This window comes from Oryzias latipes, chromosome 15, assembly GCF_053564925.1.
Source record: "Oryzias latipes strain Hd-rR chromosome 15, Olatipes_Hd-rR_3.1".
NCBI lineage: Eukaryota > Metazoa > Chordata > Actinopteri > Beloniformes > Adrianichthyidae > Oryzias > Oryzias latipes.
The window spans coordinates 9342972-9369085 of record NC_136251.1 but is presented as its reverse complement, the minus strand read 5'-3'; the positions used below and the strand labels follow the sequence as shown (position 1 = coordinate 9369085).

At 40.7% G+C, this 26114-nt stretch overlaps 2 protein-coding genes across 2 annotated transcripts; one reads left to right on the top strand and one right to left on the bottom strand.

The window, feature by feature from the left end:
* Window positions 1-5290: 5290 nt before the first annotated feature.
* On the bottom strand, window positions 5291-6706 carry LOC101171273 (uncharacterized). Its single transcript, XM_023963525.2, has 4 exons — window positions 6560-6706; window positions 6421-6473; window positions 5901-6335; window positions 5291-5822 (listed from the first exon to the last, which is right to left on the bottom strand). Exons 1-4 carry the CDS (start codon window positions 6586-6588, stop codon window positions 5344-5346), a joined length of 996 nt encoding a protein of 331 aa, XP_023819293.1. The 5' UTR covers window positions 6589-6706; the 3' UTR covers window positions 5291-5343.
* A 10986-nt stretch (window positions 6707-17692) lies between these two features.
* Window positions 17693-25802, top strand: LOC101171025 (alpha-internexin-like). Its single transcript, XM_004076935.5, has 5 exons — window positions 17693-18089; window positions 21113-21343; window positions 21448-21975; window positions 24878-25002; window positions 25176-25802. Exons 1-5 carry the CDS (start codon window positions 17787-17789, stop codon window positions 25366-25368), a joined length of 1380 nt encoding a protein of 459 aa, XP_004076983.1. The 5' UTR covers window positions 17693-17786; the 3' UTR covers window positions 25369-25802.
* Window positions 25803-26114: the final 312 nt, after the last annotated feature.

The window sequence follows — 26114 nt, the reverse complement described above, 5'->3', positions numbered from 1 at the left end:
ATTTCATGAAGAGCTTTTTCAGGAGACTGTGTCTGTCTGTCAATCAAACTAGACAAGGCGGAGACACTTTTGGGATTGGCTACTCCTTAACTCAGACATGAGCAGCAGCACCGTGACTACATCGATCCAAGATGCTTCACCAAACGTGACGGCGCAATACACTCTCCTCAACACTAGGGAGAGTATGCACCTCAACACATCCACAGTGTTACACGAAATTGGGCAGTTTTTGTTCTAAATTTGCGGACAAAAGTGGCTTTGGCCGAGTGTGCATAATTCGGGTGATTTTGTGATCGGTTCGGCTATTTTCCTCTTCTCATGAACATCTAGTAGTGGTCTAAGTTAGGCTGGGTGGTTGTTGGAGTTCCACAAAACTTCTATGAACTGGAGTTCCATAATATCCGAACAATATTATTTTGGTGTCATAGTCACACTGTTAAGCCAGTCTGGTTACTAATGGAGGAATCATCTTGTACTTTTGCCTCTGCTACTTTATTGTCTCTTTTGAGTCTGCCTCTTAAATTATCTTTCACATCTTACACCGATAACATCATAGTGAAGCATTGTTTAAAGATATGGACTCAACTGAAACAGCACCTGGTAATTCAAAAAATCTCTCTCATGTCCCCACTTTATCTTAACCCTCTGTTTCCTCCATCATCTACTGATAAGACTTTTGCCCTGTGGAGAAGTCGTGGCTTAGTTTCAGTAAAAGACTTTTACATAGATGGAACTTTAGCTCCGTTTGAGTTATTAGCTAAAAAGTTTAATATGCCCAACACTCACTTCTTTAGGTATCTGCAAGCTCGTAATTTTATCTGTCGTCATTTCCCTGATCCTTCCAGTGCCCCAACAGCCACTATGATTGACAATCTCATGGGGATAAACCCCTCTCTGAAGGGTACAATATCAAAAATTTATAGCTTTTTACTATCCACCCTTGATTCGTCATCTGACCAGCTACGTGTGGCTTGGTCAGAAGAGCTTCATCTAGACATAAATGATCAGTGGAGATCTGTGCTTGGGCGAATTCACTCCTCATCAATATGCACCCGGCACTGTATTATTCAATGTAAAGTGGTTCATAGAGCTCATTGGTCTAGAAGCAGACTTGCCAGAGTTTTTCCTGGTACTGATCCTAACTGTGTACAATGTAATTTCGGCCCTGCAAATCTTACCCATATGTTGCCCGTCGCTTTCTGACTTCTGGGACTCTGTATTTGACTCTTTATCTTCTGTCTGTAACGTCAAAGTAAATAAATAAATCATACATAAAAGAACTGGAGTTCCATGAACGCAACATGCCGCGTATGGGAGGGGCTACCACCTAATGTTTTAGCCTGATAGCCACATGGAGCGGTTGCCTGCGCTTATCTCAGTAACAATGCATGGATGCACAATGTACATGGAGTGTTAAAAGATCAGGTTTATTTCTTTTGAATAGTTTCAAATTATAACAATTTTTCCATGTTTGAGTTCATGAGATCATCCCAGAGAGAGTCTCTCCTTCAGGTCCTGCAGTCAAACTACGTCTTGAATTACGTGTAACTCAGAGCACCCAGGCAGCGCGAGAGTGAGTGTGTGAGCGCAAGTTAAGGGTCTGTTGCCCTGTCCCCCGGAAAAGTAATAGTAAAAAAAGGTTTCCTCCAAAGTACAGAGCCTGATTCTTGGAGTAAGCCCTGGCTGCAGAATTTTGCTCAATCAATCCCAGATCTCCGCTGCGTTTTCCGACCACGGTCAGAAACGTCATCGCAGGAAAGGTTCAACATATTCCCGGGAGCGAAAAATAAAATCAGAGGACCTGATTATAATCATTGTCTCAATGAAAATAGAAAAATATAAGGTTCAGGAGGCCTGAGCAGGCTTGTTCCGCTTTGCGCAGCTCACCTCCTGCGAGCCGACACGGGTGTGAGGCACGATGTGAGCTCTGAGTGAATGGCGTAAGAATGAAGAGTGTTTCAACGGGGGACTTATAGACGTGGACGACCGGAAATCCTCTGTGGTTTGGTCTACACAAACCCTCAAACTACAAAAACAGAGTCGTTCATATTTGCATCTTCTGCAGCAGACAGATAGTTTGTCTATATTTGATCCTCTAATGTCAGCAAAGCCGCACTGATATCGCTGAAATATTTCATCTCTCTGGCTGGCACACCGCTGAGCGGGTATCGAGGAATAAGAGTCGATTTCCATGGATGAGCCAATGAACGTTTAGATCCCGCCCACTTTCACTGATTGACAGAAAGACCCATTCTGCTGAAAAAGCTCTTCATGAAATAAATACGCCATTGTGAAAAACAGCAACATGAAATAAAACAAAGCTACTTTGGAAAATATTCGATTTTGAAATACGAGCTTCTGAAAAAAGACAGAATTATAGTAAAATTCAACATGATTAAAAATGAATATTTTAAAATGCTGTTTTAAAATAATGAACATGTTTTTAAAGCAAAATGAAATATATTGAATAATACAATGGCTAACTTAAAATCAGTGTGCTGGTTTTTCATGATCTTTTTATATATTTATGAGAGATTTATTGGTTGATTGTGTATTTGAATGGGGTAATATTTATTTATTGAATTAAATATTTATTTATTTAATTATGAACAGTATAGGACTCCATACTACTAGTGCTCTCAATAACAACAAGCAAAATTATGATGTAGTTAAATGCGGGTCACTAATACTAAACATTAGATCCATATCCCTCTTAGTCAATGAGTAAATTCATTATGACAAACTTAGTCTACTAGCCTTAACAGAAACTTGGCTACAACAGGATGACTATGTTAGACTGAATGAAGCCCCCCAAGTTTTAACAACTATCAGAAATGCAGGATTTCAGGGAATGGAGGTGATTTAGCAGTAATGTCACAGTTAAGCTTACTTCTTAGCACTAAAGTCAAACATGTTTATAATTCCTTTGAAAACACCATACTGTCTATAAATCACACAAACAGGAAGACTCAAAAAGCAGTTTCATTCATAATTGAAGCCGCGAGCGGCTTTGTATGGTCTGCAGGCGCAACCCCCCCCCTCGCCCTCAGAAATGGTTTAGAAAAGGTTTACATGCCACAGTCATTTAAATATTCAGTTGTTAAACCTCCTCTGAGAGTTGTAGTAAAGCAGCTTTACTGCCACCTACAGGACAATAGCCATTTTGAAGATTTTCAGTCAGTGTGCAGACCACACCACAGCATTGAAACTGCACTAGTTAAAGTCTCTAATGACTTATTCTTGGCCAAAGAAAAAGGACTACTCTCTATTCTGGTTCTGTTAGACCTCAGTGCAGCCTTGGACTCTATCCATCACAGTATTTTACTCCAAAGTTTAGAGCATGACTTAGGGATCAGAGGATCTGCCCTACAATGGTTTAAATCGTATTTATCTAATAGATACCAGTTTGTTAATGTAAACGGACAGTCCTTTCATTGCACTTGAGTTAGCTACAGAGTCCCACAGGGCTCAGTTTTAGGACCCATCCTGTTTATGCACATGCTGCCCTTAAAAACATAATCAGGAAACACAGCATTAATTTTTCACCGTTATGCAGATGATACACAGTTGTGTTTATCCATTAAATCTGACGAGAATGATCATATAGGGAAAAAGAACGCCTGCATCAGAGACATCAAGACCTGGATAACAATTAATTACATCCTCCTAAACCCAGAAAAAACAAAGGGTCATTATACCAGGTCCTAAAAACCTCAGAGATGCTCTGTCTGATCACATTGTCTTCCTGAATGGTGTAAACATAGCCTCCAAATCCACAGTTAGAAACCTCTGGGTTTTATTTGACCAGGATTTATCATTCAAGGCTCACATATCACAGGCTTGTAAAACTGCATTTTTTTTCACCTACGCAAAATATCAAGGGTCAGAAATACATTATCTAAAAGTGATGCTGAAAAGCTAATCCATGCGTTTGTTAAGTCTAGGCTGGATTAATGTAACTCCTTGTTAGCAGCGTGTCCTAAGAGTTCCTTAAGAAGTCTCCAGCTTGTCCAGAACGCAGCAGCTAGATTGTTAGCAGGAACTAGCAGAAGAGATCACATCACTCCTGTGTTAGCTTCACTGGCTCCCAGTTGAATCTAAAAATAAGTTTAAAATCCTCCTGCTAACCTATAAGGCCTTACATGGCATGACCCCAGCCTATGTTAAAAATCACATTGTGGCTTACTGACCAATCAGAGCCCTTCACTCAAAATGCAGGACTGCTTGTGGTTCCTAGAATTTCTAAAAGTACAGTTGGAGGTAGAGCCTTTAGCAACCAAGCCTCTGTTTTATGGAATAAGCTCCCAGCTCATGTAAGAGAGGCCGACACAGTTTCTACATCCAAAGTTAGGCTTAAAACATTCCTGTTTAGAGAGGCTTATTGCCACACTATTAATCAGAGCATATTTAACACATTGCTCTCCTAACTTACCTACTGCACTGAAGTTTCGAGAATAATTATAATTTTCATTACATCCATTATACATATTTCTCTACAGAGGGAACATTGTTTCATGATCCAGGGCGGCCCATTCCCCCTGCTTAGACTAATGCTATATTCTATTAATATTGATATGCTAAAAATGTAGATTTTTTGTCATTACTATCCACTATATGTGCCATATTGCATGTAATTTACTGTTATGTAATCCAATCTTTGATCTGATCAAAAACATTCTGCATATAAGACTGCAGCTACTGCCACACCCACGGCAAAATGGGAATAGATCAAGTACTGCAGTTATTTCAAGTTTACTCTAGACTAAATCCAGGTAAGATGTAGTTTTCCCAAATTGATTCTTGGTGCTTTAACCAGTTTGAACCATATGAAATGAGGGGTGGGATTATACAACTTCCTTCCAGTTGCTTCCAATCAATATGTCTAAATATCTAAGGTTTGTGTATTCTTGAAATAATCCATTTGAAAACAAAATCAGTGAAGTTTATGCAGCTGCTCATAGAGCATTACCAGTTAAGCAGCGATCTAGAAAACAAAGCCTCAAGTCCCAGGAACCACCTAGGGAATTTCCTGAAGTGTTTGTCGTGTAAAATGGGTCTCATCTCCAGCTGAAGCGGTCCAAGTTTGTTTTACCCCCAGCCGGTTTCAAAACCACTCGACTCTAGTCATGGAGCCCTAACAGGCTTTTGTACATTTAAAATACCTTGGGGTGTTGTCTCATGGCTACATATTGGGGGAAGGAACAATTTTATTTTTCCTAAATTAAATTTTCAGTGAAACCCAAAGTGCAAGCATTACAGATGTTTTAAACAATAGATGCCAAGACACAGCTCATCTGATAGCTTTTATTCAGAGCACTCAAGATCCAATCATGGTAAATAGCTTTATGATCTCTGGGGATGACCATGGAAGACCTTCTGCTGAAGCTGCTGCTGTTGAGGACCTTGGTCTTCAGAAACATGCTCCTTCAAGTAGTGGATGGATTGGTAGTAGTCTTTGCCCTTCTCATGGTTCTGGCTGAAGGTGGTGTAGGTGCCAGGAGGGTACAGACCATACAGGAGCCTGTAGTCAAAGCCAGGATAAGGAGAACCCCAGAAGCCACCAAGTCCTTGGCCTGGAACAAGCACGCTGGTGAAAGCAGCTCCAGGCTGCGCCGCCTCAGCCGGGTAACCAAACTCTTCCGTCTGCTGCTGGTAGTTGCCAAGTTCAGCTTCCTTCACAATATTGGAAGACTCTCCAGACTGGAGGACAGGGCCAGCTGGAGGGGCAGGGACTGGTGGCAGGAAGTCACTGGAGCCCACAGCCTGGGCATCAGCTGCTGCTTGTTCAGAGAAAGATGGAGGAGCAACAGCCCACTGGGTTTCTGGACAAACAAGACACTCGTCAGAAAGGGGAGGATTCATGGAGAACAACATTCACAGCAGCTTTTCAGAGGAGTCACCTGGCAGAGCAGCTTGAGCAGGTCCTGGCTGTGTGGAACCAGCTCCTTCATGCAGCACAAACACAGGGGAAGCAGAGCCAACCATTGCTGGGCCCGTCTGAACAAACTGGGAGAAACCAGGAGCCTGCACAGGGACCTGAACTGCCTCAGAGACTCCTGCTGCAGGAACACCGGAAAACACAGGAACAGTAGATCCTGTCTGAACAGCCACAGGGTATCCTGCCACAGCAGAGCTCAAGCTGCTGCCTGATGGAACCATGGGAACAAACTGAGGGACACCAGGATTCTGCACAAACAGTGGAACTGGCTGAGAGACGCCGCTTGAATGAGAGCTGTAATGCACAGGAGCAGAGCGGCTCATCTGAGCTCCTCTGTGGGAAGCAAAGTTAGTTGCTGCTTTTTGGTCACCACTGCCATGATCTGTGGATCTGGAGCCTGAAAGCAGAAAGAGCACGAGTTCTGAAGAAGATCAACACACATTCATCTACACTGATGTCAGCAAAAGGGAATGAAAGATCACCTTTGGCAGGAAAACTAAATGATGGAACAGCCAGAAGAACAAAAAGGGAGAACCTGAAAACAAAACATTTACATAAAAAAACATTAGAAAAGTCTTCTATTGCATTAGAGCTGACCTGTTTTAAAATTTTCTTTCCTACCCCAGGAAAACCCTTGCTGTCTCCATCATGAAGGCCACAGTACTGAAAGGTTCATAGGTGAAGGTTTATCAATGTTAGCAGAGACCAGTCCTGACCAATCAGAGCTTAACGGGTTAACAACAGACAGCTGCTGGACACAAACTCTCAGGAAGAGACTATCAGACCTCCAGGGGGTATTCCAAAAACTAGGTTATGTGAGTTACCACTGTAAGTTTGAGGGTAAGGAAGTTGATAACCTCAGCTTTTGGTTCCAGAAATGGAGGTATGTTTCAGGGTATGTCAAGTTGCCATGGCAACTCATGCTCTGAACATAACTTGGTCTGGAGCAGGTTTATTTGAAGGTTAGTTTTTTTTCAGAGAGGTGAAGCAGCATGACATGTCCATTTGAAGATGATTTAGTGGATGAAGAAGCTCAGATAATACTTTTTTCACCGTGAGAGGGTGATAAGACCACGTATGGCTGTTGGAAATATAAACTTTTTACATTGATCAAACTTAATTATGTGCTTCATAGGTAAATCATTTTTTTGAGTTCAGTCAACTTCAAAATTAAGACAGAGTATAAGGGCCACCACAAAAAAAAAAAAAAAATTATGAGATTTTATCTTGTAAATTAGGAGATAAAAACTCGTAAATTTATTGGAAAAAAACTCGTAAATTTACAATCAAAGTGGAAGTGAGCATGCAGAGCGGCAGGTGAACGCTGCTCAACAGCAGATCAGACTGACTAAACTCAGTTGAACAGGTGAGCTGAATGTTTATTGATAACGTTCCAAATGTCTGGAAGCTCATTTGATTGATTTACAAGTTATGAAAGTTTTATTTACTGATGGGTGGTTTGCAGGATCTCTGCAGCCCAATCATGAAGCCATCAGTGTCCCTGCACTTGTCCACTTCAATCCTTTCTTCCTCCACCAAAGACCAGGGGCCTCATTTATAAAACTTTGCGTAGGATTTGCGTCAGAAGTGGCGTACGGATGAAACATAGGACGTGGGTGCGCACCGAAATATTCGGATTTATAAAACCGTGCGCACGCACATCCTACGCATCTTTCCCTTATTAAATCACAACCAATTCTAAATGCTGCGCAGCTTTTGCGGCTTCGTGACACGCCCATAGTTGCCCATAAATAGTCCGTGAAACGCCCACAAATGAATATTCATTGATTGCGAAATCATGGCAAACACCGAGAGGAAATGAAAAAAACGTAACTTCACTCAATGTGAAGTAGAAGTTATCGTTGGCGAGGTGGAAAAGAGGAGAAAAGTGTTGTTTGGAGGGCACAGTGTGGGCATTACTATTGCCAAAAAGGCACGTGAGCGGCAAACGGTGGCAGACGCCGTAAATGCTGTAGCCTCACAACCTCGGACCGTGGCCGAAATAAAAAAGAAATGGTCGGACATCAAAGTCGAGGCAAAAAAAATGTCTGCCGCTGCATCGCCAGAGTGTGTCTGCCACCGGGGGGGGGGGGGGGGGGGGGGGGGGGGGGGGTGTTACACTGGTGCTGACTCCTCTTGATGAGAGACTGGCGGCAATAATTGGGGAATCCCTTAAGTGGAGTGGTGACTGAGGCGCAGGGGGGTCGCCGACACGCCAGATGCACCGGGTGACACCCCCCCAAAAGCCCGCATAGGTCCAACAGGACGGCTCGAGGAAGTCGGAACCGGCTCATAAGCCACTCGTCCTCGTTTGCCAGCAAGTCTTCTTGCTGTCTAAAGATGCGTTCATTCCGAATTCTTCCATTTGCCACATCTTCTAAGAGTGCAAGATCAGCCATTGTGCGTCATTACGCATTGTGATGGGACATTTTATTTCCCTCCATTTAACTACATCTGACAAGCTACAGATGTCGGTAATAATCGACGTGGAAATGGGAAATTGATCAGCGCAAATGTAATTTCTTGTTGCTTTCTGAATGGTTGAGACATACGCCATACATTGTTTTATCCAAAAATAAAACAAACTAAAGGAATATGCATGAATACCATGATTCCGTAGCTTATGAAGAAATGTTTTAATATGAAAACAACTTTCCCCAGTGGACAATTAATCTATCTATCTATCTATCTATCTATCTATCTATCTATCTATCTATCTATCTATCTATCTATCTATCTATCTATCTATCTATCTATCTATCTATCTTATCCATCTGTCTGTCTAATTGCACCTATATCTGCTCCGCCAGACGGACACATTAACGAGAATATCAGTTTTGTACATTATTTCGTTCTGTTAAATATATTATTTATGAGGATGAATTGCACAACATGCCAATATTGCAGAACATATTTCACTTTTCTTTCTGCAAATAAGTGTTTGTTTGAATTTCTGTTGTAATTTTCGTTTGTTGTTTTGTTTGTTTCACTGCTGATCGATCAAACGGGTGTTCGTGTAGGCTGTTAATTGTAAGACTTGCTTTGTGAAGTCTTCATGTTATTTATGAGAGGCAGTATTGTCATTTTCACTTTCACGTGTTTCTTCCATCTGCCGACCGTGTCGCCGTTTCTCATTTCACCCGTTTTTGTGCGTACGCCTGGGTCAGAGCTTGCGTGAAGGACCGCACATTTTCCCGTCAAGTTTGCTTTTTATAAATCTCAACTATTGTGTAAAGAGTGCCGTACGGCTTCTTTTGTGCCACAGCTATCATGTGCTCCTCAAGATCTCCAGCCATGCCACGCACCAAGAACTCAAGCCACAAACTCTGTCTAGCCCCTCGATCAGGGAGCTCTCCACAACCGGTACCAGAGCCTTCAATCAAGAGCTGCAGCCACGTTATCCACAGCTTCGCCAGGATCAACCAGTAACTCTAAACTTACTTACCTTTCACCTGTCTCTGCCTTCTGGGTTTCAGCATCGGGGTCCGTCCAGCGTTCTAGTCATGACAATTTAGTTAGATAAATATGTAAATTTGAGTTGTAAAAAGTCATTAAAAAAAATTAAGTTGGATAAGTTTCATATATATATATATATATATATATATATATATATATATATATATATATATATATATATATATATATATATATATATATATATATATATATATATATGCGTCACAATGAAAATAGAAATGAGACAGAAACTCGTGCGTTTATTTTTGTCATTTTTCTACAAGCAGAAACTCTTTTGCTGATAATGCAGCCGTATTACTTTTTTGATGGACGTATAATCTTCATACGCCGTCATTAAAATCTCAGACTCCGTCTCACTGGAGTGTAGCACTCTCTTTTTCTCTCCACGTGTTTCCATGGTCAATCTGGAAATCGGCGATCCATTGAGAATGTCTTCATGTACTTGCTGTGCACGAGCATTAACTCAGGGTTACCAAGTCAAGTGCAATTACACTGACTCATATCTGGTCTTTTGGAACCGACATACCCAGAGTAAGCAAGTTCAGGTGGATTTCAGCCAGAGTTCAGGGTTAAAGTAAGGGTAGTTTAAACATGCTTGCTGGAGTACCCCCACTGAGCTCATGACCCTGTTGTCAAAAAGAAATGCACAAAACAAAAAAACTGCCTAAATCAGAAGGAAATGCTGAAAGGATTTGTGCTGGTGCGCTTGGTTTGTTTCAGTTTCAGCAATGAAAACAATGGAAAAAGATAAATATATACTCAAGAGAATGCCAAGATGTGGAAAGCAGTGATCAAATCAAAAGGTGGCTACTATGAAGAACCTAGAATGACATTTTCAGTTGTTTCACACTGTTTTGTCATGTATATAATTCTACATGGATTAATTCACAATTTTGATACCTTCAGTGTGACTCTACAATTTTTAGTCATGAAAATAAGGAAAACCCTTTGAATGAGGTGTGTCCAAACCTTTGGTCTGTACTGTGTGTGTGTGTATATATATATATATATATATACACACAGATTTGGATTAATTGCATGAAAGCCAGTCAGAGAGGGCAAACTATAAAGTCCTTAAGTCTCACCCCAGGGGTGATCAGAAATAAAGGCTTAAACGCTTAAAGTGCTGCATTTTGCCAAGAGATGGCGCTGTTTCTCTTTGCTTCACATAGAAGCAAACATAGAAGACCTCATCAGTGGAGGAGCACCAGATTAAGAGAACCCTGGAGAGACAGAAGAACTTACCATACAGAAGGAGCAGTAACAGCTTAGTTCAGCAAACTCAGTGGACCTTTCAAAGAGATGTTCTATGAACTCGTCTGCTTAAGGAAGATTGCATTGTGCAGCTTCATGTAAGCACTTTTGAACACTCAGTGGTTAAAACATACCAAAGATCTACTCGAATGATTTTTGTCGCTTGTTTTGCTGAAAATCCCAACAATCAGAGGTCACAGATGTAAACAGACGATCAGAGTTCATCAATCCGCTTTCTGAGAGCTGCTCCCTGTTGGCATTTACATCCAGTGAGTCCAGTTTGTGATTACATTATTTGCTCTCCACATTTATCCCATCCCCTGGGGTAGCAGTGAGCTACAGAAGAAAGAAATATTTGGTGGTTTTATCCCTCAATCTAACCCCTCAACGCTGAGAGTCAAGCAGGGAGCATTTGGTCCCATATTTAGAGTTTTTAGTTTGACCGTGGATTTGAACTCACAACCTAACATAATGAAAATAAATAGCAGAATCAGTGAAGCTGAGTAACACGTAGGAGAAGTGGGGGCAGAACTATGTTAGTAGGAGAAACAATGAGTGAGTCAGCAGAAAAGGCTTGTTGCTAAAGTGACGGATCTGGAAGGGCAAACAAGACAGGAGCATAAACGCATCTAAGGAGGGCCAGAGGGCGAAGAGGAGGGCTCACAATCGATGTCTACATTCATAAAAAGTTTGCTCAAAGGAGCTCTGGTAGCTGAATATTAAGAGGGCACGCTACTCGCTCGGTCATTGAGCACCGCCTAACCCCCCCCCCCCCCCCCCCCCCCCCCCCATGCTCCATTGTTGCAGGGTTAAGGGCGACGTTTTAAAGCTCATAGAGCAAAAAACAGGGCTTCTACAAAGAGAAGAAGATTTCACTCAACGACAACACTGCAGATGTTTTCAAACGCAGACGTGAGTAGTGAATTAGCGAAGTGGAGAAGCTGCTGCGAGAAAAAGCAATATGCTTTCAAACCCCCTACCTGGCCAAACTGAGTGTTTTTCAAGGGGGAAAGACTGGGTGCAGAGAGGCTGGTCTGTATCAGTAATTCAGACAGCGGCTCCCACTCTGGACAGTCATGTCGACCATGCGTCAGAAAGGAAGTTGCAGGGAAACAGTGTCCAAAGTGGATTAAAAGGTGAAATTAGGTGTTTTTCATAAGGATTGATTAAAACTATGAGTGAGTGACAACGACGAGGAGAAAGTTGTTTTGCAGTTGGATGTTCTTCAAGTTGAATAACAGAGAGAAAAGGGGCTGCAGGTGAATAGACAGACATAACGGTGATGCGCCACAGGGGGCCCCCTGCCAACCAAGAAGAAGATTGGGATTCATCCTCCCCAAACCACCTACTACCCAACACCTGGACTCATCAAGAGCCACAAGGAAGACCCCGGCCTTGGAAGTCGCAATGAGGTTTGTACTATCAGCTTCGGTTGAAGTGAAGGGTCAGTTATCTGTTAAGGTTTTGTGTTCTGTGATTGTATTTTGTTTTTATTTTGGATGGTGGACGGGAATACAGTGGTTAGAAGGTGTTTTAAACATAAATGGTTAAATCATCAACAATGGGAATGATTTCATATAATGTGAAGGGTCTTACAAACGGGATCTGAAAAACGATAGAAACCCTGGAGAGAATTTGTGTCATTCAGATCTGATTTTTAACTAAATCCTGAGTAACCACTCATCTTATTCTATGTAACTGTGCTGATTTTTGTTTATTATTTTACATATGATTATAAATTTCAGTATGTTTATTTTAAGCTGGGTTGTTTCTATGTTCTATGTTCAAAACAAGGCTTAAAAAAAGAACTATAGATGTACTAAGTACAGTTTCAATGTACATACATCTCGTTCTTCATAAAAAACTTTCAAGAAAAAAAGTGGTAGCACTCAGCACAACTGTGTACATTGTGTTACATTTGTGTAACTATAATTCCATAATTCATTGTTTTATGTTTTCCTATTTTTCCTTTAAATCACATGTTCAAAATATCACATTTTATCATATCATACACTATATTATCAAAAGTATTTGCTCACCCGTCCAAATGATCAGAATCAGGTGTCCTAATCCCTTCGCCTGGCCACAGGTGTATAAAATCAAAACTCTCAGGCATGCAGACTGTTTTTACAAACATATGTGAAAGGAGCTCAGTGAATTTCATCGTGGAACTATCATGGGACGCCACCTGTGCAACAAATCTAGTGGTGAAATGTCCTCGCTCCTAAATATTCCACAGTCAACTGTCAGCTCTGTCAGAACAAAATGGAAGAATTTGGGAACAACAACTCAGCCATGAAGAGGTAGACCATGTAAACTGAGGGAGAGGGCTCAGCGGATGCTGAAGCACAAAGAGGATGCTGACTTTCTTTACAGTCAATTGCTACAGAACTCCAAACTTCATGTGACCTTCAGATTAGCCCAACTCCAGAATGCAGAGAGCTTCATGGAATGGGTTTCCATGGCCGAGCAGCTGCATCCAAGCCACACATCACCAAGTTCAATGCAAAGCGTTGGGTGCGGTGGTGGAAAGCACGCCGTCACTGGACTGTAGAGCAGTGGAGAGACGTTTGCCGGAGTGAGGATTCTCGCCTTTTCATCTGGCAAATTGATGGACGAGTCTGAGTTTGGAGGTTTCCAGGAGAACGATACATTTTGGAACTGCACTGTGCCGAGTGTGAAATTTGGAGGAGGAGGAATTATGGTGTGGGCTTGTTTTTCAGGACTTGGGCATGGCGCCTTAGTTCCACTGAAAGGAACTCTGAATGTTTCAGGACAATCAAAATATTTTAAACAATTCAATGCTCCCAACCTTGTGGGAACAGTTTGGAAAAGGCCCCTTCCTCATCCTCATGACTGTGCACCAGTGCACAAAGCAAGGTCCATAAAGACATGGATGACAGAGTCTGGTGTGATGGACCTGGACCCGATAGAACACAACTGGGATGAATTGTAGTGGAGACTGAGACCCAGTATGGAATTACAAATCTGCCAATAAGTGAAAGGGCGTAAAGACAACTAAGCGGGCGTATTTAGGAACTGAGTGAGTGAACCTTAAAACCGCGCAGGCGCAATCCTAACTGAGCAGTGATCTTGCGCGGTCAATTCCTTTTTGCGCGCTCATGTGGATTTACGCTCAGTGTTAATGGGGCGTTTTTGTCACTTTTGGGGCAGTAACCTTACTGGTTGATCTGATTGTCCAAAATTTGCATCTCTTATCGGCGAGGCAGAGGGGCGGGACTTTCATTTTTCAGTGGGTGACGGGCGGCTCTTGAGCTGCAGCGGCTCTTTGCCTTATATCATATTTTCTATATTCAGTACTTTCACAACCATAAGGTGAAAGTCTTACATTTTCTCCACAATGTACAGAGCGGCCCTAATGTTTTATTGTGTGACTTCAGTAAAGAGGATCTAGGAGAGAACAGCATGATGACGGTATGGAGAGAAGAGAGGGACCCCCCCCTCAGGGTACAAAAGTGCAGATATATGCATAATGCAGAACAACGTCGTTTGGAAACCCTGGAAATGCAAAGAGACTCGATTATGAGGCATAGTTTAAACTGCAGCTATCAGCTACGCGGAGGAACACGGGAATAGAGCAGCTGCAGTTCGGTTAAATTAGATCTTCAAAGATTCGGACTTCCTGCTTCAATAACTCTTCTGATAAACTTTCAAATGTGTCAGCAAGTATGTCAATTATTTTGTATTAACACAGGGAGTGAACTACAAAAGCATTTTGTAATGCAAAAAGATTGTTCTTATTGCTTTTTAATCAGAATTGTTCGTTTTAAGCTGTGAATGCAAACAGAGCAGCGAGCCGGCTGCCAAGGGACCGTCAATACAGTGCGTACCCTGTGAAACAGCATTCTGTAAAAATCAGTGAACTTTTAAAAAGTGAATACATGTCTATATTTATATGAACTGGTAATGAAGACTTGTCAGCATAGTCATGCTACATTATTATTATACTAAATTTTGTTAGAAAGTCAACCTCTATTTTCTTGCTTATAGTTTTAAAATTTAATAGAGATGTGAATCATAACAGAAATGCTCAATAGCTTTGAAGATGCTGTAGTTACTGACACAAAACTTCCTGTACTGACTAATCATGACCTTATTTTCCTACTACAATAAAGATTATGTAAAATAAATTCTAGCATGTTCAGAGCTATTGAGGATTTTTGACCAAATCTGATCCATTTGTAAATATGAAAAATTCCTAAAAATAAACAATGTACAAACAACTATTCACATTCTTTATTTTATTATGACAATAAAGTCATGTCAAGTTACTGATAACTTTAGTCATGATTTGTATCTATTAAAATTTGAAAAAGTATATGCAACAAGATAAAATAAAGATGGACTTTCCTACAAAATATGTATTGTAACAAGAATATGCTTCATAATAATTTTATGCATTTTTTGTGAGATTATTGATTTTTACAGAATGTGTTTCACAGTTCACAGAGGTTGCACTTTGTTGACGGTCCTTTGACAGCCGGCTGCTGCATGTCTGCATTCACCGTTTGAAGCGAACAATTCTGATTAAAAAAACGATCTTTTTTCTTCTGAAATGCATTTGTGGTTCACTCACTGTGTTAATACAAAAGGATTGAGATACTTGCTGACATATTTGAACGTTGATCAGAAGAGTTATTGAAGCAGGAAGTCCGAATCTGTGGAGATCTTTCTAACTTATCGAACCTCAGCTGCCAGAGAATTTAAAATAATGAATCCATGGTTCACAAGTGAGAACGCTGGAAAACCAACTCCGACAAGACAAGAAGACGCAGCAGCAGCTGAGTTTCCGGGGATAAGGAAAGGCCTGTGTAGGAAGATCGACTCGAGGCTCAGCGCTGAAACTCCAGCAGATGACTGTGAAAAGAGCCATCCTCCCCCCTTACCGGGACCCAGGGCCGGCGAGTTACGCCACACTTTGGGACTGCAGGACTTAAACTTGGGCTGAGGTGTCTGCTTTCACTGTTCTTAGGAGCCGCATAGCAAAGAGACGCTGTCTGATGATGAGGAAAGGGAAGCCGGCGTGTCTGATAGAGATGTAGTCCAGCTGTTTTAGATGCAGAAGATGAGGACTTTGATGGATTATAAATGCTGATTGATGACTGAAAAAATAAATCACAACCAACTCAGTTTTGCGCTCGCTGCCTTTTTTAAAACCCACACCAGCATGCACGTTTCACCGGTATGTGTGTTCACGTTAAATACAGAAAAAAACACTCAAAACTGAAACGGCTCCGTTTAATCCATTGCTGTTGTAAGGAGAGGAGAGGAAGGGGTTATGAGAAATAATATGGCTTTAATTGTGTGTTTGTCTGCCAGGTCAGTGTGTGGTGTGGCTCTTTGACTTTCACAGTTAAAAATGTCAGCTCCTTGTGTCAAACTTGTTCGCCCCCCCTCTCACCTGTTAGAGGCATTCATAAAAAAAAACCCGGATGTAACGTGAATTAAAACATTAACCAACGACCCAAAACTAAGGTAAGGAAGTGCAGCGTTTTTTTTTTGTGCTGTAATTTTTTTCTCATGTGAAATTCACTGCATTTGTTATCGTTTTAATGCTTTTAATCCACGTTACAGCCGCCGTTCCTTTTCTATTAAAGCCCCAAAATGAAAGTCCCGCCCCGCTGCTTGACATGCACATTTTAGCCAATCAGATCAACCAGAAAGGTTCCTGCCCCTAAGTGAAAAACACACCCCTGAACACCGCCCCCAAGTGACAAAAACGCCCCCTTAACACTGAGCGTAAATCCAGGTGAGGGCGCAAAAGAGAATTGACCGAGCAGGATCACTGCTCAGTTAGGATTTCAGCCGTTCAGTTGTAAAATACGGGTCGCTTGGTTAGAATTGCGCCAGCACGGTTTTAATGTTCATTCACTCAGTTTCTAAATACGCCCGCTTAGTTGTCTTTACGCCCTTTCACTTATTGGCAGATTTGTAATTCCATACCCAGGCCTGGCCAGGTTTGCTCCTCATTTAAAGATAGAAAAACACCTGAGATCAAGAAACAGCAACACTTGAAACATCAGACAAGATTTCTTTTCAACCCACTCCTTTTCAAGCACACTCTATTGCTTTATCTATATATTTAAACTACCGTACTGTGTTTCTTTTTCATTTATGTATGAAATAAAGAAACTGAAACTAAAATGCTCTCTTTTAGATTTTGGGAAAAAACTTTAAAAAAAAAATGACAAAGTAAATGCTGCATTCATTTTTGACCAGAAGAGGCAAAAGAACAATATATGTTGAGGAATTTATTCAAAATGTATTTTTAAATGAATTGAAGTAGGTAAGTTCACGCTCCTTCTTAATTTGTTACATTACTGATGTTACTGCTTTGTGCAGAGTACGAAGGAGCCCCTAAAGGACCATTAATGAAAAAAGAAAAATTTGAAGCAAAAAAAAACAACAGGTGTTAGTTGTTTTTTTCGTTTTTTTTTTACCTCAATTGGTTATTTGTTTCTTTCACCAGTTACTAACAGACATTAATACAAATAAATGGCTTTATTTTGTCATAAGAATCCAAATGCCCAATTTAATTTGGACCCTTTTTTGAAACAAACCACATGACTTTAAAACCCGTTTAAGATGACGTTCAGAGATGATGTAATTGTAACGGTAAGCAAGCAAAGCTGCAATCTCAAGTCAATAAGCAAAGTAAAACTCAATTAGTTCATGCAATGCCATTTCCAGGTAACTTGGGAACATCTGTGCGCAAATTACCTAGTAACAGGATGCGCACAAAAAGTTTTTTTTTTACTATAATTTTTTCTTTTTTATTGAAAAAAAATTTTTTGCTTCAATTTTTTTTTTCTTAAATGGCCCTTTAAGGGCTCCGTACAAGGGGAGCAAAATCTTAACTTAAAACTCTTATCACATCAATTCGTCATCAAAACACACAAAAGAGGCATTTTTATTATTTTATTCATCATGTTTATAATTAATACAGATTAGTAGTTTAGAAGGCCGGAACTCTGAAGCCAAACTGTAGACTTCTTTGTGCGTAAAGTGGTTCACTCCACTCCAGCCGTTAAGCTGGAGGCTCCAGTAAAGCTCTTTAGATCAGATCCGACATTTGTGTTACTGAGTCATAGCAAAGATGAGCTTCGGGGAGCGGTACGCAGTGTCATCCTACCAGAAGATTTTCGGGGACTCTCCCCGGCTGCCGGCCTCCTCCTCCTCCTCTCGGTTGAGCGGCGGCTCACCCCGCGGCTCCCCGGGGCTCCGGTCCTCCATGGCCACGGCGCGCAGCGGTGCGCCCTCCCTTAGCCTTTACAGACGGGCCGGGCGCTCCTCCACGCATTTCGCTCCGGTTCCGAGCGGCTCGCTCGACTTGACCCAAACCTCCGTGGTGAACAACGAATTTAAAATCATTAGAACGAACGAGAAGGAGCAGCTACAGGTGGGTGAGACTGGAGAAAAGAGGCAAAGTGGACTAAACATCTATGAGCGCGAGGGATCAGCAATGACTAATGTTTACCCTTTAGATGATGGATGGGTGGTTGGATAGATACTTTAATTTATTGTATCTAATAGTTTTTAAATAGTTAACAAACATTTGACTCAAACTATTTAGTGCACAATTTGAAGCTGCTTTAGAAGCACAGTAACCCTGCGACAGACTGGCAACCTGTCCAAAGTGTCCCCTGCCTTCGCCCATAAGTGGCCGGGATAGGCTCCAGCAGCCCCACGACCCCGAAAGGGAACAAACGGAAGATGAATGAATGAAAAAGAAGCAGAGTAGATAATATTGTGAAGGCCCCATAGTTTAAATAAGTTATATATTACAGTTTATTCTTCATCTTGACAACGGAAAAGAAAGTGGAGGATTTGTTGATGGGGGGGGGTGACTTTCAGAAAAGGGAAAACAAAATATTGGTTAAGATAAAAATCAGCACAGTGACGCAGCTGTGCCACACTGGAAAGACCATTTCCAAAAATATATCATGGAAGACTATTTAGTTTTGTAATGCCATTTTTTTAAACTTTCATAAAATACAGATTCAGAGCCCTCTGGTTTCAAGTATTTATATTTACATTAATTGGAGTTCCGGCTTACAAAACCCACAAAAGAAATACAGAAATAAATCACCCTATACTGTCTCAGTTTTCGCGAGACAGAGATCATGATCACATCAAAGTAATCAAAATCAAGTATTTATAAATCGTATGTCCATCCTCTGTACTTCAATAGGGGGCAAGGTCCATCTGGAAGAAGAAATCTTCATCTCCATCCAGATACTCAGCAGAAGGAATCATGAAGTCCTCTAGAGCATTCTGTTAGACTGTTGCAGGGATTTTGGATTGAAGGAAGCAGAGTTTACCAACACTGGACATTGCAGCCCAAATCATGATTGACTGTGGCGATTTCACACTGGACCTCCTGCATCTTAGGTTCTGCTTCTCACCGGTTTCCCTCCAAAGCCTGATTCCCAAATTTTTTGATTTGATTTGAAATGGTTTATTTCAAGCAATCAAATAGAAGTAATACACAAAAGCAATATAATCATCAGTCATACATTCATACAGTAACTAATCAAACTTAGTATAATTAGACATAATTAATAAAAATTGCTTGAAAGGGAGTGGAAAGAAGCGAACTTATATAATCCCACCCCGTTATACTATAACCATTTTATTACATGATTTATCAATATCCGGTTCCTAGGTTTTATCAGACAGAATTAAGAATCATAAGGTATCAATAAAGCACATGCCAAAGATGAATTACTTAAGTACTACGTCAAAATAACTATTTTAGAAATCAACATGGCAAATGCAGCATCTGAAATATATGCAAATTATGTTACTTTTAAAAGTCATTCATATGCTTTAAAACATAATACTATATCAGTAAAATAGACACAACACTGTTTCAGGAGTTATCATAGCAAAATTTCATCAAGTATCAAAAGTTAAAAACGTGCAAAGTTATGCTACATAAGGAAAGATTTTTGAATCATTTTATCAATTTTAGGAGCTAGTGAAGTAATATCATCAAAAGTCAATCAATTTAACAATTTTCAATAAGTGATTAATCATTTGTTTTACTTTTTTTAAATATTTTTTTGCATTTTTTATTTTTTTATAATAAGTTAATGCTGTAAGGGAAAAAAATAAAAAGGGTCCATAATCTGTCGATTGTCCAAGGTTGGTATTTCTTCTTTTACTGATAACAGCTGATCTCCTGGGTTCAAAACAGAGTTTATAGTTTTCTTCCATGTTATGTCTGCAGACATTAGATTCAGGTCCATATCCTTCTTCAGCTGATATCAGCTGCGGTGAAAGTTGAGGTCAAGTTGTCTGCAGGTCAGAACTCTGCTGCTATTCAGGTGACGTCAGGCAAAAATGAAAGGCACACTTTACTTTGGAGCTTAGATCACTGGCCAGCAGTCCAGTCCTTCTTTGCCTGACCCAGTTGAGACATTTCCTCCGTTGGCCCAGGCTCAGTATTGTCTTTTTGATAATCTGCTGAAGCCCCCAGTCGTCTCTTTTGCTGCTGCATCTTTTCCTGCCACATGTTTCCCTTCCAATAGACTTTCCGTTGATCTGCTTGGACAAAGCACTCTGGGAACAGCCAGCCTCCTTAGCCACGAACTTTTGTGGCTTACCCAAACTATGGAGGGGAATCAATGATGGTCTTCTAGCTAGTTGTTAGGCCTGTATTTGTTTCCCATATTGAGCCAAGCTGAGACAATTGGAACAAACTGAACCTATTTAATGACATCTGGGGAACCTGTGCAGGTGTTTTAAATTTAGTAGATGATTAATTGTAGAAACTTAGTTTAAAACATTCATGTCTTAAAACTTTTGGGCAGACTTCTCTACAGTATTGTCATGTTTTTAAAGTCTGTTTTTGTGGTTTTTATGAGCTGGAACTCCAATTTATGTAAAAATAAACAAATATTTTAAATTAATGAAGCAGTTGGCCCTAGATCTATAATCTATCAAAGTTTGATTTTTTTAAAATAGAATTATGGAAATGAATACAATTTTAGATGGTATTCATTTCCATAATTCTATTTTTTTTTTAAATCAAATTTTCTTCTGGAAAGGGTCTGTATGTGGGTATTGTATCTACTGTGTTCAGACTAGAGACCAAACCTGGGATATACTAGGCCTTGGGGGTGTGGCATCACCTTAGACATCAAATTATAGCTTGTAAAGTAAAACCAAACCTCAGAAGGGTTTCACGCCCAATTTAAATCATTTCAAACAGAAAAGCAACACACTTATACCAACAGAAATAGGTGGAATAAAACAGCACTTTTTCATGTTGTCTAACCTGTGGCCACTTCCTCTGATTCAGTAAAGCTAATTTAAATTAAACATCACTCTTTAAGATTTAGGCCACAAAAATCTGTGCATCTTTCCAATTTCCAAGGAACTGTATGATGATAAAGAATCATGTACACTGTTGCACAGGGTCTGAATGACCGCTTCGCCACGTTCATCGATAAAGTCCGACAGCTGGAGCAGCAGAACAAAGTGTTGGAGACGGAGCTGGTGACTCTGCGACAGAAGCAAAGCGAGCCGTCCCGTGTCGCTCAGCTCTACCAGCAGGAACTGAGAGAGCTGCGCTCACAGCTGGAGGAGATGAACAGGGATAAGGGCCACATCCTGATCGAGAAGAACAACATGGAGGACGAGCTGCAGGTCAAACCCAACCTAATGGTTTCTGAATTGGTTGGAGTGGTCAGGTTTACTGTTTAGAAGTGTTTTGCCTAATTTTTCTGAATTGCGAAGCTTTCTCCTTTCAGAAAGTCATTGTAAAATATGAGGAGGAGGTGAGGATTCGGGAGGAAACTGAGCAGACCTTGAGGTCCTTCAAGAAAGATGTAGACAACGCGGCTGCCATTCGCTTGGACTTGGAGCGCCGGATGGAGACTCTGATGGATGAAATCTCTTTCCTCAAGAAGGTGCATGAAGAGGAAATTGAGGAGTTGAGCAGCATGATAGGGGCACAGGAGGTCCCAGTGGGGCTTGAGCCCGCCAAACCTGACCTCACTTCAGCCTTGAAAGAGATACGAAACCAGTACGAGTCCATCGCCTCCAAAAACCTGCAGTCCGCCGAGGAGTGGTACAAGAGCAAGTTTGCGAGCCTGAGCGAGCAGGCCACCAGGAGCACTGAAGCCATGAGAGCCAGCAGGGAGGAGCTCACAGAGTTCAGGAGACAGCTGCAGTCCAAGACTGTGGAGATAGAGACCCTGAGAGGCGCCAACGAGTCTCTGGAGAGGCAGATTGGGGAGATGGAGGACACACACAATGCTGAAATCACTGCCATGCAGGCAAGTTTCTCTCATCTTAAAAAGTTCTCCAACAAAATTAATCTTCAAAGTTCTGTTGAGGGAATGATTTGAAGTTGAAGAAATTGCTGACACACAAGAACATCATGAATTCATACACCAGGAACAATTTATAACAAAATGCAAAAGTTTGAAATAGTACATAAAAGAAAAAAATGTCCCAAGAACGTGATAAACGCACAATCTTGAACTGGCATTTAGCCCATGGTGTTCACACCGGACAAGTAGGGAGGGGCTTCTTCTTTTGTTTCTCTACTGATTGGTAGCACCTGTCCACCATCTACAGTTGGATAAGGTTTGGTGCATGGTGGAAATCTCATGAGTCTTACCCCAGGTTTTTTTCTTTCACAGCTGTAATCTGATGTATGAAAGACTTGGCGTCATATATTTCTGACTGGGCACAAACCACCATTATTAATTTCTCCTTCATGATCAATTTTCAAATGGTTGGCACTTCCGTAATTAAAAGGGATGCCATACATTGGTTACTGCCAAATCGGAGTACCTGATTGGCCAAAGTTCTACCTGGTTTGACTTTCAACGCATGTCAATGGCTGCGCGTTTTGTACGTAGAGCCCAAAAAACTTGAATAGTTACATGTGAACGTAAGAGTTTTGAAAGCTGAAACCCAAAAAGCGAATTTACGCACATTTACAAAACAGACTTTTTATTGGAAGAGACCATTTGAAGGCACGTGTAAACGTAGCTTCAAAGCTGCAGCATTGTCAGCTCAGACTCATTTAGGGGTGTATTCAGACTGGAAAAATCCTTTGTTCCGGATCGAGTCCGCTTAAGTTGTTTCGGATCAAGTACTGAACCTTGCGTTTGGTCTGTATTCAGACTGGCATCAAGCAGGCCATTCTGTTACGGACCAGGGCTTGTAGACAAAACCAAGTGACTAAAGATCTCATCAGTCATTGGCCAGGAACTACGAGGGCGGGTCAAAACAACAAGAGAGGGACGGACGTGCTGCGATTTAAAATCCCGTTTTGGTCCAGTTGTTCTGCTCCAAGGACGGACTGAATTCCGACTGAGGAATATCAGAGCGAACCAAAACTCAGTCCGATTGGTAATGAACGGAGACCACCTCGATGTTCCTGGTCCCGTCAATGATGTCAGCGCTGGTGTAAAGCTGGCAGCCACCTGTGCATAGCAGGCTATCGCCCTATTTTTACGTGACAAAGACTCAAAGCAAACGTGAACCTGATAAAGAGTTTGTGCTATAACACTCAACCAGACCTAAACAGGATACATTAATCTCAGCTAGCATTACTGTATTGTCCATATTCACATCCATTTGTTCATATTTTTAAGCCGGCTCTGGGTTGGAGTGCGAGAAGATTCCCAAACTTCCATTCCTCAGACGGCTGAACTGGGTCACCTGAGGGGACGGCGAGGAGCTCCCAGCTATAAGACAGGATAACGTCTCCAGTAAATCCTGCCTCCCTTGGCCCTATAAAAAGCTGTGCTGGAAGAGTCTGGAAGGATTTCTGACCAGAAACTGAACCTACCTGAATGCTTCCTTTCAGCATTAATTGACAGAAACTCAATTTGTAAAAGTTTTACTCCAGATTTTTTAAGCTCCTCAATTCCCCGGATTCAGGGCATCAGTTCAATTATTCTGTGAGAAAATCCACCTTTTTTTTATTTTAAATGTTAAAGAAAAGGATCAGATCAAGAGTGGTTATTCTAATAAATAGAATGGCTAACTAACAGCCGTTTATTTCTTCTTGGGACCAGAACTTCCACTCAGTCACTCAGTCCATTTCTGACATACAGTCAATACAAGGGACTCAAGGAAACTACTTACAAAACATTTCAAATTGAGACTCCAAGATTTTCTTCCAATTTAGATTTTGGGCTCTTTCATTTTTCTATATTACAGTTCATTCATTCATTCAATTTTTAATTTCAAATCAAAACAAAAAATTACATAAAATAAAATAAGTCAATACAAGACTTTGAAAATTTGATTTGAAAGGGGATTGGAAGAAGCTTTAACTTATTTTATGTTAAAATGTGGGTCAATTGATAAAGGGTTTGCACTTCAGTTCATTTCTTTCTTTAGCATATAAACACACAAAATCTGAATCTTCTGACGGTCTTCAGCTAAGTTCACTCTCTACTACAGTAAAATAAGGACCTGGATGACCATAAATAGTTTGATATTCCAGTTTTTCTGTCTATCTGAGGCCTCTTATAAATGAGTCAACAAATCTTACACAATTGGCAGATTTTTTTTTTGATTGTTTAAAATGGTTGCAAAATAGTCTGACCAAGAACTCTTATTTTAAGAACAAAATTCTAATCACTAAGTTATTTTTTCTCAAACTAAAATTATTAATTAGATATTTATTTTTCTTGCAAGATAGAAAATAGGAATATTTTTCTTGAAACAGGGCTTTTTTTTTTGCTACTTCTTTTTACTTTACTATTTTTTCAAGGTATAAATTCCAGTGCAGGGGTGTCCAGCTTTCCTTCTTTGGACTGTATGAACTGTGCACATGGAGCAACCAAAGAGAGCAAAGACATCCAGGTGCTACGCAATGCCTCTTACTTTGAGGTGAATTCAGGTTCATTTCCAGTTCAGGCTGCGACCTTTGACAGCGAGCGCCTGTGACGTGCAGACAGCTGAAGGCTTTCTTAGTGCTGGATTAATCTACGACCTGCTAAATACAGGAAGGTAAAGTGAACGTCTTAGGCTTTTCATAGAGACAGCTAAGCTCTAAAGATGGTGACAGAAAAGGAAATCCCCTTATCAACTTTATAAGGGGACTTTTCAAGCTTTACATGAAACTAATGACGCAGTTGTGATAAAGGTTGCCAATGAATATCCAGGAAATTGTGAAGTTTTCTAATTTTTGTCTCTTTGAAATTGTTTCAGGACACCATTAATCACCTAGACAGCGAGCTAAGGAACCTGAAGGGCGAGATGGCTCAGCATCTGAGGGAGTATCAGGACCTGCTCAATGTCAAGATGGCTCTTGACATCGAAATAGCTGCGTACAGGTACTGGATTAAACTGTGTCCATAGATATCTAGAGGCAGACATTAAGGCTTTAAATAAAGACGTGGGAAAATAATCAAGGGAGACACAGGTTTCACAGAGTTTTTCTTACACTCTATATCAAAACGGAGTTTTGACCCCGGGGTTGTTTGTGGTTCTGTTCTGCTTTTCTCAGGAAACTGCTGGAGGGGGAGGAGACTCACTTCAACTCTGGAATGTCATTTGGGACTGCCAGCTACAATTACCAACCCCGAGCTTCAGCTGGCCCCTCCAAGAGCAGCAAGAAAGAGAAAGAAGGAGGCACAAAGGAAAGTTTTAAGGATGTTGGCGAGGATAAGGATGAGGCAGACATCAATTCCAACTCCTGAGGACAGACAGGGAAAGCATCAAGACAGATGTAGTTCATTTAATGGAACAAATTAACTCAAGTGTTTGACATTAGATTACTGTTTCACATAGGATTGTAGGAATTGTTGTCCGCTTTTACTTATTTGTGAACTATAATATATAGCTATTATTTATTCCTGTGACACAAAGACAGTTTTAGTTTGGGGGACAAAAACCAAAACAACAAAGCCGTACATTAGATGTGTGGCCAAAAAATGAATTTTAGTTGAATTTATTTTTGTGGAATGAAGTTGGACCTGTACAACCAATAAAATCTCCCCTCATGGGATATCCTATCTGATCTTATTTAATCAATTAAAAAGTGTATTAAGTTGGTGTTCAGGTACTTATAATATCATCACCAATGTGGATTTTATCAATTCAGTTGAAAAATAAAAACTAACATTGATTTAAATGCTCAGATTGACCTTTTTAAGAGTTGTTTCATACATTTTTGTGGAGATCTTATAGCAAAATGAAAAACATAATCAATTCTGTATTCAGAAATATAAAATATGTGTTCTTTTGGTGGCGTAAAAACATTTAAATAACCCATTTTTCTGTGAATCTCCTCACAATTCCTGAATGGGCTTCAAAGTCGTCTGTTTCCTTTGTTGAACTTCCTAAAGCTCAGCCTGCTGTGTGAACAGGCGCACCTCCAAATTCACACGGGGTGTCGGGTGAAACCCACTTTATCTCGTACTGTGTGGCAGACTGCTTTAAATGG

Coding starts and splice junctions, on each gene's coding strand:
- LOC101171273 (XM_023963525.2), bottom strand. CDS start 6,588: ATGATGGAGACAGCAAGGGTTTTCCTGGG. Junction 6,474..6,559: donor ACAGCAAGGGTTTTCCTGGG/GTAGGAAAGAAA, acceptor TTTTGTTTTCAG/GTTCTCCCTTTTTGTTCTTC. Junction 5,823..5,900: donor TGCTCAAGCTGCTCTGCCAG/GTGACTCCTCTG, acceptor TTGTTTGTCCAG/AAACCCAGTGGGCTGTTGCT.
- LOC101171025 (XM_004076935.5), top strand. CDS start 17,787: ATGAGCTTCGGGGAGCGGTACGCAGTGTCATCCTACCAGAAGATTTTC. Junction 18,090..21,112: donor ACGAGAAGGAGCAGCTACAG/GTGGGTGAGACT, acceptor ACTGTTGCACAG/GGTCTGAATGACCGCTTCGC. Junction 25,003..25,175: donor ATCGAAATAGCTGCGTACAG/GTACTGGATTAA, acceptor TGCTTTTCTCAG/GAAACTGCTGGAGGGGGAGG.